The following is a 15248-nucleotide window of genomic DNA, read 5'->3' as shown; positions in this document are numbered from 1 at the left end:
CAACCGAGTTTATTCAACCTCTCCTCATAGCTAATGCCCTCCATACCAGGCAACATCCTGGTAAATTACTTCTGCACCCTCTCTAAAGCCTCCACATCCTTCTGGTAGTGTGGCGACCAGAATTGAAACACAATACTCCAAGTGTGGCCTAACTAAGGTTTCTATACAGATGCCAGCATGACTGCCAATTCTTACACCTCAATGCCCCGGCCATCTAGACAGACGGAAATCTGTCTTTCTTGGGCGAAATGCCACAGCAATATGCTTGATGTTAAATGCCTTCTGAAATGATTTAGTAAGCCACTCAGTTCAAGGGCAATTAGGGATGGACAAATGCTGGCCTGCCAGTGTTTTTCCACATGCCAGGAATGAAGAAAAGAAAAATGGAGACCTGTGACTTCCTGTTATTCCCCCTCACCAATTCATTCTCTGGGTGTCCCTGCTAAAAATTTTATCCCCTTCCCTTTTACGAGATTAATTTTACCAGATTATCAGATCTGCTCTCGCTTACTTACTATGTAATTTTATTAAAATTCAATGAGTACTTGCGGCAAGTTGAAGAGTTCCATGTTCGCAATGCACTTTGGGCAGAAATGGAAGAGGTTTGAAGTTTTGTTGGTCACTATCAGGGACAAACAAGTGACATGGAATCATACAGTACAGAAGGAGGCCATTCGGCCCAACGAGTCTGCACAGACTTTCTGAAAAAGCACCCTACCCAGGTCCACACTCTATACCCGGAATCCTATTATCCTTTTGAACACCATGGGGAATTAGTGTAGCCAATCCACCTAACCTGCACATCTTTGGACTGTGGGAAGATCGGAGCACCCGGAGGAAACCCACGCAGACACGGGGAGAAGGTGCAAACTCCACACAGACAGTCACCCGAGGTCAGAATCAAACCCTGGTCGCTGGCGCTGTGCGGCAGCAGTGTTAACCACTGTACCCCCACTGCCGCCCAGGCTTTCGGCCACTGCTACTGTGCACCTGAACCTAAGTTGGAATGGACCCAGGTGACTTGCCCTCAATTTTCTTCACTCCCTTTTGGGCAGCTGCTAACATCCATTCTAATCCTTACCTTGAAGTTCCATCGATCAGCCCCTTACACTGCTTTCCCCTCGCCGACACTGCGCCGAATGCTTTTTTGGTGAGGCATGGGGATGGAAAGGGGAGGAGAAACAAGTGTAATTGTTGTTCCCAATTCCTTCACCCAACCGTATCAATGTGAGGTTACAATCATGTTGGGAGTGTTAAAGACACGAGTCGTTTTTTCTTTTTAAAGTAATTTATTTAATCTCCTTCCACCATGTTTGTGTCCAGGCAGCTCTAACATCAGTTACTTGGACATCCATGAGAATAATCTGGGTTACTTTTGCCACATATTACCCATCTGTTACTCACAGAAACATGGGTACGGTTTTAAATTGAGAAAACATGGGACAGTGTCCCAGGAGCCGGTGTTTCAATGTGTTTCAACAGTTCCAAAACACCCAAATGCATCCTGCGGAGTCATAATTCTCAGAAAACTAAAATGTCACGTCCAGCTGCCCGATGCCACCAGCCTTTGGAGCTGCTTGTTTTCAACTGTGCCCACAACCGCTAGCCACCCGGATTGGTAGGGTATCTGGGCAAAAACCCACCTGCCCAATAACAATAACTACAACCTAACTGATTTTGATACAATTGAGAAATCACCTTAAACTTACTCAGCCAACTTCATAAAGCGACACAACCCAGGTCAACACCGTAACACAGATCTCCGTGTACGGCACCAGCTTGCCCTATTTCGGCCTGGGATAGCGACATGTATAATAGGCTCAGTACCAACCCTATCACCCAAGCTCATCTGCAGGGAAAAGGTGCCAATAGGTAACAGAGTTGCACATTAATGAAGTTTGCAAAAGTACAAAGTTTATAAGAAAACTTGATTAAATGTGTCGGTTGAAGCAGAGCATTTAAAAAAATATTGTTCCTTTACACCTTGCATGTTATTTTCACGAAATAAAACACAGATTTCTTTAAACAAAGTTAATTTGTCAGTTCAGATACCACAGTGTCTTTGGGAGGGTGTGGGGGTTAAAGGAAGTAGGGGTTCAAAGGCTGGTGTGGAAGGTCCAGCTTGATTTAACACCGTAACAGCTTGTTGGAATATTCTCCAGGGGCTACACTCATATCCAGTCGGATTCACAAATAAATAACTTATACTTCCTTATATTTAAGAACACCCAAAAATGCTGTCATATTTATTTAGTTTAAGACGGTGGGGGGACTTTGGCGGAGCAGACTCGATGGCCGAGTGGCCTAATTTTGTTCCTATGTCTTATGGTTTTGTGGTTTCAGATCTTGTCCAAGTTTTGGCCAATTCTGTGACTCCAGTAGTTTGGTACTTAATGGGTGATCTCCAATCCAGAATAATTTAAAGACCGCAATCACAAAGAATTGTGATCAAATAGAACAGGTCTTTTCATCTAAGATTTGTACATTATTTTGAAAAAAATAGTCTCATTTGAACATTTTTAAAAAATAAATTCAGAGTACACAATTATTTTTTTGCCCAATTAGGGGGCAATTTAGCATGGCCAATCCATCTACCCTGCACATCTTTGGGTTGTGGGGATGAAACCCACGCAGACACGGGGAGAATGTGCAAACTCCAGACAGACAGTGACCCAGGGCCAGGATTCGAACCCGCATCCTCAGCACCGTAGTCCCAGTGCGAACCACTGCGCCACATGCCGCCCTTCTCATTTGAACATTTGAGTGCGAACCATCAAGGAAGTATACCTGGCTCAGGGGACTAGTCAGGTCTGACAGCATGCAGGGTCTGAACAGAGAACTGTAGAGCTACATTCATTCCTGCGGCAACCCATCTTCCTTAGAAACTTAGTACTTGTCCACTTTTTGGATCGGATTCCTTTGATACTGTCTAGAGCAATCACACCAAGAAGGAATGTAAACTTATGTAATGATAATTGATTGTAATATCTGATCATGAAAGCAGATAGCTAGGTTACATGATAAGATATAACTGGATGACGTATGTCATTCGATAAAACAGCAGAGACAAAACACCCTATCCTCTTAAGACATTTTCACAAACTCTGTCATAATAAGGCGTGCTCCAATAGAAAGCTGCCTTTCTGCACAAAATGACGAGCCTTCCTGTTAAGGCGGATTGACTTCATTAACACTTTTCTACATTTGTTTACAAATACACAGCGGCATCAGATCACTTTGAAATACATTGTTGCCACGTTTACAGGTTATGTCCTCTCAAAAGATTGACACACAGCTCTCACCCTCTCCCATCAGAGACGTCAAATATTTCGATGAGGACAAAAAAGCTCATTTAAGGTAATTCCTTTAAAATGATGTAAATGTGGCGGTGAACGTACACAAACACTCCCGGTGAAGCAAGATTGCAAAAATCAGAGTGCCCCAGTGAACAGCATTACAAACGGAGTTCCTCACATTACAAATGCCTGGCAAAGAGGCTCCTTCATTGACCCTCACCATGCACACTTCAGCAAATAACTTACGAGGTTCAACCTTGCACCATTTTGAAAGTGCTCAGCATACATTTACAAATGCTATCCAATCAACAAGGTCATTTTTTTTTTTTGAGGACAGAGCAAAGATCGTGTTAAGACCGGAAAAGATTTGTGAAAGTAAGATAGTGGAGAACAACAAAGCCTTCCCAAAGCTGCAAAATCTCACGTGGGGCCCACCCAGCCTGCTATCTCCCCAAGTTTCTCGCCACTGAATTATTGTGTCAGAATCAGAACCTCTCGAAAAGGAAGCGGTTAAGCTAAAATAATTGCAGATTTTTAAACAGTAAGATTAAATATAATACCTTCAATTATACATCGGCTGATTGCATTCAGGCATCTCAAAGCACTTCATACAATTAATGACATACAGTGATTGTCAAGTAGACAAATCGGACAATCATTCTTTACGAGCAACTATTCACAAACAGCAGTGAGATTAATGACTAATTAACATTCTTGACTAATTGGTCGGGCTATCGGAAAACAGCAAGGGAGAAAGACTAATTGGATCGCTCTTTCACTCATCTGCATGATGGGCCGAATGGCCACCTTTGTGTGCTGTCTGATTCTAACCTGTCCTTTTTTTGATGATGATGTTAGTCAAAGGCACCAGGCGAACTCCATGTCCTCGGAATAGGATATTTCACATCTCCCAAATTGCAGAAGAACTTCAATACGCCCAGGGTTAGAATATCAGCTCGGGTCTCACCCTGGGATCGATCATACCACCACACACCCTCATCCCCAGGACTAGAGCAGGAGGGATGGGCTGAATTTCTGAATTCTGATAACACACACACACAATTGAAGCGTCCTATAGGGAGTGAGGGCTATCAGATCACTTTAAATCACACACAGCTTGAACAAGTTCTCAAACCCGACTCTACCCTCCATGATTCCCATAATAATAATAATGTTATTATTGTCACAAGTAGGCTTACGTAACACTGCAATAAACTTAACTGTGAAAAGCCCCTAGTCACCACACTCCGGTGCCTGTTCAGGTACACAGAGGGAGAATTCAGAATGTCCAAATGATCTAACAGCACATTTTTTCAGGACTTGTGGGAGGAAACCCACGCACACACGGGAGAAAGTGCAGACTCCGCACAGACAGTGACCCAAGCCGGGAATCGAACCAGGGACCCTGGCGCTGTGAAGCCATTGTGTTAACCACTATGCTACCGTGCTGCCATAAGAGCAACTTAGCAGCAGGAGTAGATCATTTGACCCACTTAGCCTGCTTCACCACCCAAAATAAAAGATCAGGGCAGATCAGATCTGACTGTGGCCTGACCTCCACTCTCCCACCCACCCCTCCCTCCCTCCCTCCCTCCCCCCCCAATCAATGAACAATCAGTCTAACCCAGCCTTGAATATATGCAATGATCCAGGCACCCCTGTCCTCTGCCGAAGAGAACTCCAAAGGCCTCTTGGCACTCCTCCTCATCTCTGACTTCAACGTGATGTTGCCCTTCCGAGAAAGCAGCCACAAAGACACACTTGCTTCCCTCCCCGGTGTTGGAGCCAGGTCACTGACACACTCACATGGGGCTGGAGGGGAGGGGGGGGGGGGGGGGGGGTGGGGTGGCAGCCACACGGTGCCTGGTGAGGCAGAGGGTCCCAGGCGGCAGGGGAAATAAAAACCAAACTCTCCCAATGAACAACAATCCTTTCCCACGCTAATCCATTACATTGCAGGCGTGTTCCGCCTACACAGGTCAACACAGAGGGCGGAACTTAGAACTTCCACCTCATTAATAAAGGAGCTGGGGCGGGGGGGGGGGGGGGGGGGGGGGGGGGGGGGGGGAATGGTGCAAAAGACTTAAAATTTTAGTCAGCAGCATTTATAGATATAGTAATCAAATAATGTCTCAATATGTGTTCATTATAACCCTTCAACAATTCCATTCTATTTCCACAATGATGTTATCAAAAATAAATCACTGGGTCAAAGTTCAAAACTGGAAAAAGATATTCTGAAGAAAGTTACAGCAGCAAGCCGTTCGGCCCATTGCCTCGCTGCCGGCTCCCTGGACCTTCAATTTCACTCCCGCATTTCCACATTTCTCACCCCCCCTCCACCACACTTTTTTTTTAAAACAAACAATTTTAATGAGGTATTTTTGGCATTACGAACAACAACAGTATAAAAACAATGTACAAAGAACAATAAACATAGTGCAAACACCGACAAGACCTGCCTATTTATCCCCTACCCTAGCACCCCCCCCACCCCCCCCCCCCCCCCCCCCACCCCCCCCCCCCCCCCCCCCCCCCCCCCCCCCCCCCCCCCCCCCCCCCCCCCCCCCCCCCCCCCAACTGACGATTAATTGTCCGCAAAGAAGTCGATGCCACCTCCAGGCAAACCTAGCAGTGACCCTCTCAAGGCAAATTTAATCTTTTCTAGGCGAGAAAGCTCGCCATGTCAGTTAGCCAGGTCTCCTACTTCGGGGGCTTTGAGTCCAAGCTAGCAGTATCCGGCTCCGGGCTACCAGGGAAGCAAAGGCCAGAACATCTGCATCTTTCTCCTCCTGGATTCCCAGGACTTCCGACACCCCGAAAATCGGCACCTCTGGACTCATTACCACCCTTGTTTTCAATACTCTGGACATGACGTCCGCAAACCCCTTCCAATATCCCCTAAGTTTTGGACACACCCAGAACATCTGGACATGGTTCGCTGGTCCACCCACACATTTTACACACCTGTCCTCCACCCCAAATAATCTACCCATCCGGGCCACTGTCATGTGGGCCCGGTGGACCACGTTAAATTGGATCAAGCCGAGCTTGCGCATGTAGCGGTCGCGTTGACACGGCCCCAACACGTCTGCCCATAAGCCGTCCTTCATCTCTCCCCCAAGCTCCTCCTCCCAGTTACGCTTCAGCTCCTCAGTCTGCGTCTCCTCCACCCCATTAGTTCTTTGCAGATGTCCGAGACGCTCCCCTCTCCCAACCAGCCCCGAGACACTACCCTATCCTGGATTCCCCTTAATGACAGGAGTGGAAAGGATGATACCTGCCTGCGCAGGACATCACCACCACACTTTCAACATGTCGAAATTAAGTTTCCTATTAGTTTTGAAAGTTGCTCCACCTTTTCGAAGCTGCGTGAAAACTGTTTTAAAAGATGCTGCTTTCTCGAGAATGCACAAATACATCGTTCTGTGTAAAATGATAACTATGGAAATGTGCAACTATCGCTTTCTGTTGACCCCCCTCCACACACACAAGTGCCCGTTCCCCAATCCAGCTCAAAGCTCCCTTAGCCAGCTGTCCAACCCAGCTCCAAGCTCCCGAACGCAGCTCCAAGCTCCCTTGCCCAGCTCCAAGCTCCCGAACCCAGCTCCAAGCTCCCTATCCAAGCTCCCTAACCCAGCTCCAAGCTCCCTACCCAGCTCCAGCCTCCCTCGCCCAGCTCCAAGCTCCCTATCCAAGCTCCCTCGCCCAGCTCCAAGCTCCCTTGCCCAGCTCCAAGCTCCCGAACCCAGCTCCAAGCTCCCTCGCCCAGCTCCAAGCTCCCTATCCAAGCTCCCAGCTCCCTAACCCAGCTCCCAGCTCCCGAACCCAGCTCCAAGCTCCCTAACCCAGCTCCAAGCTCCCTAACCCAGCTCCAAGCTCCCTCGCCCAGCTCCAAGCTCCCTATCCAAGCTCCCTCGCCCAGCTCCAAGCTCCCTTGCCCAGCTCCAAGCTCCCGAACCCAGCTCCAAGCTCCCTCGCCCAGCTCCAAGCTCCCTATCCAAGCTCCCAGCTCCCTAACCCAGCTCCCAGCTCCCGAACCCAGCTCCAAGCTCCCTAACCCAGCTCCAAGCTCCCTAACCCAGCTCCAAGCTCCCTATCCAAGCTCCCAGCTCCCTAACACAGCTCCAAGCTCCCGAACCCAGCTCCAAGCTCCCTAACCCAGCTCCAAGCTCCCAAACCCAGCTCCAAGCTCCCGAACCCAGCTCCAAGCTCCCTAACCCAGCTCCAAGCTCCCGAACCCAGCTCCAGGCTCCCTAAACCAGCTCCAAGCTCCCGAACCCAGCTCCAAGCTCCCTATCCAAGCTCCCAGCTCCCTAACGCAGCTCCAAGCTCCCTTGCCCAGCTCCAAGCTCCCGAACCCAGCTCCAAGCTCTCTAACCCAGCTCCAAGCTCCCTAACCCAGCTCCAAGCTCCCGAACCCAGCTCCAAGATCCCTAACCCAGCTCCAAGCTCCCTAACCCAGCTCCAAGCTCCCTAACCCAGCTCCAAGCTCCCTAGCCCAGCTCCAAGCTCCCTAACCCAGCTCCAAGCTCCCTCGCCCAGCTCCAAGCTCCCTAACCCAGCTCCCAGCTCCCTAACCCAGCTCCAAGCTCTCTAACCCAGCTCCCAGCTCCAAGCTCCCTAACCCAGCTTCAAGCTCCCTAACCCAGCTCCAGGCTCCCTAACGCAGCTCCAGGCTCCCGAACCCAGCTCCGAGCTCCCTAACCCAGCTCCAGGCTCCCTAGCCCAGCTCCAAGCTCCCTCACCCAGCTCCAAGCTCCCAAACCCAGATCCAAGCTCCCTTACCTGTAGTCCTGGGTTGAGTGGTGAGGGTTCGGTCCTGACGTGCTCAGTATCCCGGACATTTCCGATCTGATGTCGTTTTCTATCATCTCCTTCCAATAACACCACAAAAACACAGAAGCTGTAGACATGCAGGGAGGAGGAAAACATAATGTCCAATTTGAAATGAAATGAAAATTACTTATTGTCATGAGTAGGCTTCAAATGAAGTTACTGTGAAAAGCCCCTAGTCGCCACATTCCGGCGCCTGTTTGGGGAGGCTGGTTGTTACCATCTGCAGGATTTAAAACGTTGTTGCTATCCAGCACTTCAGCAAGACGAATTTCACCCCCCCCCCCCCCCAATAAAAGCCAAACTTGCACAGTAAAGAACCCTCACAAAACTATCAGGGGGCAATAAATGGGAATATCACTCAACTCATTCTGACTCTTTGGGATCTTCCAGAGAGGCTTAAAAAAAAGGAAGAGAAGCGAGTTGCACAGGTGGAATTGTGCAGAACAAAAACTGCACAAAATACAGGGCTGGGGCGAGAGGGGTGGGGAGATAAAAAGTTCAAAGCAATCATAATTTGCAGCAAGTTAGTTAATAATTCGCCAGGTTGCTTTTCTTTGCAATTCGGTTGAAACTCCAAGCAAGTGTGTCAGCAAAGAGGAAGTGGGAGGGTTAAATTGCATTTGGAGAAATTAAGGAAACAGGAGCAAAACAGAACCGGGAAAAGAAAAGAAAAAACTTTGAATCAGATGCAATGGAGAGTTTAAAGGCAGTTTGTTTGTTTTTTGGGGGGTGAAAGAGAGAGGGAGGGTTGCAGAAAGTTAGGGATTAAGATGTCTGTACCTGCAGAGATTTTCCTATTGCTCCGAACTCCTCTTTGAGTTTTTTTGAATCCAACACAAACCGTTTTTGAATTTCCCGGCGCTGGAAGGCAGCTCCCCTGGCGCATGCGCGCAGTCTGAGTGGCTGAGTGTGTGTGTGTGTGTGTGGGGGGGGGGGGGGGGGGGGAAGAGGAAGGAGAAATCGATTAGTCGGATCGGTCAGAGATCAATTCCATGGTTCCTTCCTCCTCCAAGTGACCCTGCAGCAGGTTCAGTGTCTGCAGCCCCACACACCACACACACACAAAACTGATACACAAAGTAACAACTTCCAGCAAACGACACAAAAAGTTGTCAAAAGTTTCTTTTGGAAGTTTGCAAACTCCCACCAGGATTGTCGCCGGCAACTTTTAGGGCGCCTTCGGAATGAAAGCAGGTGAATCAGGCAAAAAGCAAAAGCAACTGCAAACTTTTCCCCCAGAGCTGGGATTGTTGTTGCTGAGTTTCAGGCTGTTTCCAGTTAGCTCTCTCCCTGGTCCTGGAAACTCTCTCTCTCTGTGCTGCTGGCTGAATGAAGCAGTGAGCCGGTGCAGGTTGTTGGGGACTGGGCTGTAACACACACACACACACAGCAGCAGCTCCTGCTGCATCTCCTCTACCGCCTCCCCCACCCACCCCCTCCTTTCCCCGCCGCTCTGCCCGCGCCTCCTCCCGGCTTCTCAGCGTCTCCGCGGGAAAGGCGGCCAGATTGGCGCGGTCCAGATCGCCTCCACAGGCCCTCCTTGTGCAATAAACAAGGAGAGGGAGGCAGGCAGAGAGTGCAGGACAACCAACGCTGACTGACACCGTGCAACAACAAAAAAACACTTTTAAAACCCAAACAATGCCTCTCTCCTCGGCACTCCAGCACCACTTTCTTCAATAGTTAACCCCACACATGGGGGGGACACAGTGGCAGGTCAGGCACCCACCGCTTAGAATGGTGGAACACATCCCAAATTCAAGCCACTTCCATCCATTATTGGTTCGCTTTCCAGATTATTTCGTGCTTGCCTAGTCGTTTTAAGTGAAATACAAACTACATTTATTGACTTTAACTATAAAAAAAAACTCCAACACTCGCATCTTTTTCACCTCCAACAGATTTTATTGTGGTTGAGATCTGGATTGGTGTGTGTCTGTTTTTGAACAGGGTTTCTTATTATCCCCCCTCTTCTCCCTGCTGTAAAGGAATTAAATCTTTCCTTGAGGGTTTGGGCCCAGGGGCATGTGGCTTCAGTCCACCCGAGTGGTTTGAGCTGGGCACCAATCTTGAATTGCTCTAAGCTCCCACTCATAAGTGTGGTGCTTTGGCAATCAGCAGTTTGCAGTCAGAAGAATTTCCCCAACCATTGAAGGAGTTACAACCACCAGCGAAGTAACGACGACCACAACTTTAAGGCAACTGCGCCCAAATGTAAACCTACTTGTGACACAAATAAAGATTATTAACTTAGAATGGACTTAACAAGTTTTCCACAGCTCTGGAACTCAGAGGTGGGAATTCATAACTCCTGCAATGTGTTGTCAATTAGTACATCATCCTCGTGTTTTATATGGACAAATGTGAAGGCTAGAGTGGTTGCATTTTAGGAAAACACGCATGTTACCCAAAGGACAGAACAGAGCGGAAAGATTGACATATAGGAAAATGCACGTGGCAGAGCATTGCATGCACGATGCACGGTGGAGTGTTACATATAATAATAATAATCTTTATTATAGTTACAAGTAGGTTTACATTAACACCACAATGCAGTTACTAGTCACCACACTCCGGTGCCTGTTCGGGTTCATGGAGGGAGAATTTAGAATGTCCAATTCACCTAACAAGCACGTCGTTCTGGATTTGTGGGAGGAAACCGGAGCATCCAGAGATACACGCAGACACGGGGAGAACATGCAGGCTCCACAAAGACAGGGACCCAAGCCGGGAATTGAATCTAGGACCCTGGCGCTGTGAAGCAACAGTGCTAACCACTGTGATACCATGCCATGCCGCCTGTATAGGGCAGGGGACGGTTTAGTTCACTTGGCTGGACAGCTGGTTCATGATGCAGAACAAGGCCAGCAGCGCGGGTTCAATTCCTGTGCTGGCTGAGGTTATTCATGGAGACCCTGCCTTCTCAACCTTGCCCCACGCCTGAGGTGTGGTGATCCTCAGGTTAAATCACCATCCATCAGCTCTCCCCCTCAAAGGGGAAAGCAGCCTGTGGTCATCTGAAACTATGGCAACTTTACTTACATATAGATTAACAGATTTATTATTTATCCTTTCATACATGGTCATTCCTAATTGCAGTCCTAATAAGAGTCAAGCACATTACTGTGGATTTGGAGTCACATGTAGGCCACACCGGGTAAGGACGGCAGATTTCCTTGGTTCTTTTTCAACAACTATCAAGGCTGACCATTACTGAGACTAACTTTCAATTCCAGATTTTATTGATTGAATTTAAATTTGGCCAGCTGCTCTGGTGGGATTAGAACCCGTGTCCCCAAAGCATTAGCCTGGGCCTCTGGGTGACATTACCACTACTCCATCATATCCCCTATGTTACATACAGGATAACACAGATGGTGGAGTGTTAGAGGGTATCACACATAATGTAGTGTTGAATACAGGGCTGCACACATGGTGCTGGGTTACAGGCAGCATCACACACAGGCTGTGGTGTGTTTGCAAAAGGACCACCTTAAATATAAAACAATACTTGCTGGTGGCCAAGCTGATAAAGTCCGAGAAAGGAGTTAAAAACTTCCCAAAACTGTACTCACTCATTGGTATTGTTAAATTAATTTTTCCCACTTTTCTTCCTTAGTGCTGCCATTGATGTCTCAGATACCTCACAGCTTCTCTCAGAAGTAACATCAACACCATTCCATGAGCAGGGAGGCACGGTGGCTAGCACTACTGCCTCACAGTGCCAGCCTTGGGTGACTGTCTGTTTGGAGTTTGCATGTTCTCCCAGTGTCTGCGTGGATTCCCCTCCACACTCCAAAAATGTGCAGGTGAGGTGGATTGGCCATGCTAAATTGCCCCTTAGTGTCCATAGATGGACTGGCCATGAACAATGGGTGGGGTTACAGGGATAGGGCGGGGGTGTGAGCCTAGGTAGAGTGTTCTTTCGGAGGGTCGGTGCAGCCCCAATGGGCCGAATGGTCTCCTTCTGCACTGTAGGGATTCTATGGAACACAAGCAGGACGTTGTGTCTCTTACTAACCAATGCAGTGCTTTCCCTGGCAAAGAACAAAGATGTTCAAGGATCAATCAAGGTGAAAATGCTCCATTTATTTCTTGAATAAATCCATTAGAATGATCAAATGCTGTAGGATTTAGAAGATTACTATTAATTAAATCAATTGAGTAGAATATGCTTGCATACCTTGGAAACAGTGACCATTGTCCCAGTAACTGTAAGTTGAATGGAACCGGACTCCTATTAAAGGGAAATATTACATAACAAAACCCTGAGCCACTCCCCTTACTTTCCAGTTATAAACTGACATCTGCTACAGCAGCACAGGGACAGGCCATGGAGTCAAAAGACCTTCTTCTGGGTTCACCGAAAACCTATGTCTGTTGGATCTGCACAGGAATCCTGGTAGAGAGAGGGAAGCTCCTTGAAGCTTCTTGTTGTGTCTATGGATTCTACACTGGAAAGAGAATGCAAACCTGGTGACCTTAATGGAAAATAAATCCAGGCAGAGTTTAAACGAGGTGGGCGATTCACGTCCATCTATTTTTTTCCCCTGAATTGTTCTTTCTCAACCTTAACCTAGAGGATGCCCCCGCCAATGGAGCAGGTAGCTGAACTCCGCCATCGCTGCTACACTGCTGACCACTGGGATGTTATAGCCAATTGGGATGGCTTGGGTTGATGCAGGACCGAAGGCACTTACTACGATTTGGTTTCTCACCAGGACAATGCAGCTGGAATGGAAAGTTCTTTACAGGCGCCAGTCTATTTACTTTGACATTCCACTTTCTGCCCCCACCACTGATTTGAAGGATGCAGGGGTAACTCAGGGTAATCAACCAAATTAATCTACCAAAAGTATAAAGTAAAATACAACGATGCTCGGAGAGTTGATCAACTCTGAAGAGAGTGAAGATTGGTTTTATTTTGGAACCTTCAATTACATTTTTGCCCAACAGCTTATTCATAAAATAAGCCAGAATCTGATCAAATCGCATGAGACCGTTTACCAGCTTGCCTGATTGGGGAAATGTTAAGAGGATCCCAGGTTCGATTCCCGACTTGGGTCACTGTCTGTGTGGAGTCTGCACGTTCTCGCCGTGTCTGAGTGGGTTTTCTCCAGGTGCTCCAGTTTCCTCCCACAAGTCCCGAAAGATGTGCCATTAGGTGAATTGGACACTCTGAACTCTCCCTCTGTGTACCCAAACAGGTACTGGAATGTGGCAACTAGGGGCTTTTCACAGTAACTTCATTGCAGTGTCAATGTATGCCTACTTGTGACAATAAAGATTATTATTATGATCACAAAGAGTTATTGAGAACACAGACATATTTAAATAAAGAGAAGTTTCTTTATTTGGAAGGAGGTACACACTAATTGATTACACTCTCAAATGAGCAAAAGGTGACAGGCCTGTAAAACCAATCATTAACTCTTGTTGTACCTTGATCAGGTTGGCATATCAGTTGCACTTATTTAGAGTAACCCAATGAGGTTATTTATTTAGAAGCTGCCTCCCAAAGTTTGGTGTGAATTATTCGAAGTTTGGCTTGTGATTGCTGAAAAGGGTTTTTTGGATTCAGAGAGTGACATCCAAGCGGTAGCCTGTTGAAAGAGGGAAAAATGATTGCGTTTACCTTTGTGTCCCACAGATTGGCCCACAGCCCATTTAACAAAAGCTTTATCTTCGATTGCTAAAATAACAATATGTAGCAGTGTTGCAGTGGTAGTGTCTCTAACCCTGGGTTCAATTCCTACTTCAGGAGTTGGTGGCCATGGAAGGTGCATTCATACTGTGGCCAAACAGGGGCTGGTTTAGCTCACTGGGCTAAATCGCTGGCTTCTAAAGCAGACCAAGCAGGCCAGCAGCACGGTTGGATTCCCGTACCAGCCTCCCTGGAATGTGGCGACTAGGGGCTTCTCACAGTAACTTCATTGAAGCCTACTCGTGACAATAAACAATTTTCATTTCATTTCATTTTTCAACAGGCTGATTATCAGCCTGTGAATCCTACCAGTGTGCCCGACGGTAAGCCGAGAGAGCAGGAGAGCTTCCTGGTCAGCCATAGTGTAGGAGGCACATCAAACCATAGCAGTACTTTACCCAGCATAATCATGGACCAAGCCAAGGGTTGCCATTGTCCTCTTAGCACAGTAAGAAGTCTTACAACACCAGGTTAAAGTCCAACAGGTTTGTTTCAAACACGAGCTTTCGGAGCACGGCTCCTTCTTCAGGTGAATCATTCACCTGAAGAAGGAGCCGTGCTCCGAAAGCTCGTGTTTGAAACAAACCTGTTGGACTTTAACCTGGTGTTGTAAGACTTCTTACTGTGCTCACCCCAGTCCAACGCCGGCATCTCCACATCTTGTCCTCTTAGGGCATGGTACTCGAAAAAGGAGTAGTGCAAATGAATGGAAAAGAGACAAAATATATACCTATACTATATTAGGAATGGAATTATAAATTCCAATGTTCATACTTATGGTAGAAACTTTCCAACATTTTGTTATTAACTACACTTTAAAAATATAAGAATCCCCTGAGGTCATGAAGGGCACTATATAAATACAATTCGTTATGTAAATTGGTCAAGCTGTAATTATAAACTCCCGCCAATAGTGATGCTGTAGCACTTTAGTCTCACATCTCTCAACTCCCCTGTCCCTATGACAGAAGTCTCCAACTTTACAACCAGTTCTACCTCTCAAAGATAGATAGATAGAGAAATACAGCACAGAACAGGCCCTTCGGCCCACGATGTTGCACCGAACTTTTGTCCTAGGTTAATCATAGAATTTTGGACAATTTTTCATGGCCAATCCACCCAACCTGCACATCTTTGGACTGTGGGAGGAAACCGGAGAACCCGGAGGAAACCCACGCAGTCACGGGGAGGATGTGCAGACTCCACACAGACAGTGACCCAAGTCGAAATCGAACTTGGGACCCTGGAGCTGTGAAGCAATTGTGCTTTCCACAATGCTACCGTGCTGCCCTTAAGAAGTTAACCTACACTCCATTATTCTACCCTAATCCAAGTACCTATCCAATAGCCGCTTGAAGGTCCCTAACTTTTCCGACTCAACTACTACCACAGGCAGTGCATTCCATGCC

The 15248-nt window shown here is 47.4% G+C and overlaps 1 protein-coding gene across 3 annotated transcripts in view; it reads right to left on the bottom strand.

Moving 5' to 3' along the window:
• Positions 1-9485, bottom strand: part of foxn4 (forkhead box N4) — a 42799-nt gene extending 33314 nt beyond the window's left edge. Inside the window, exons 1-2 of one of the 3 annotated variants that reach the window (XM_038815648.1) lie at positions 8916-9485; positions 8085-8202 (exon numbers count right to left, since the gene is read on the bottom strand). In XM_038815648.1, the coding sequence (XP_038671576.1) occupies positions 8085-8202; positions 8916-9021 (224 nt within the window). In that variant the 5' untranslated portion in view covers positions 9022-9485. Of the gene's footprint in view, positions 1-4920; positions 5028-8084; positions 8203-8915 lie in introns of those variants that run through there. The other 2 variants (XM_038815571.1, XM_038815779.1) reach the window with 2 other exon arrangements.
• Positions 9486-15248: the final 5763 nt, after the last annotated feature.

This window comes from Scyliorhinus canicula, chromosome 1, assembly GCF_902713615.1.
Source record: "Scyliorhinus canicula chromosome 1, sScyCan1.1, whole genome shotgun sequence".
Classification (NCBI taxonomy): Eukaryota; Metazoa; Chordata; class Chondrichthyes; order Carcharhiniformes; family Scyliorhinidae; genus Scyliorhinus; species Scyliorhinus canicula.
This window is presented reverse-complemented; position numbering and strand designations above follow the sequence as displayed.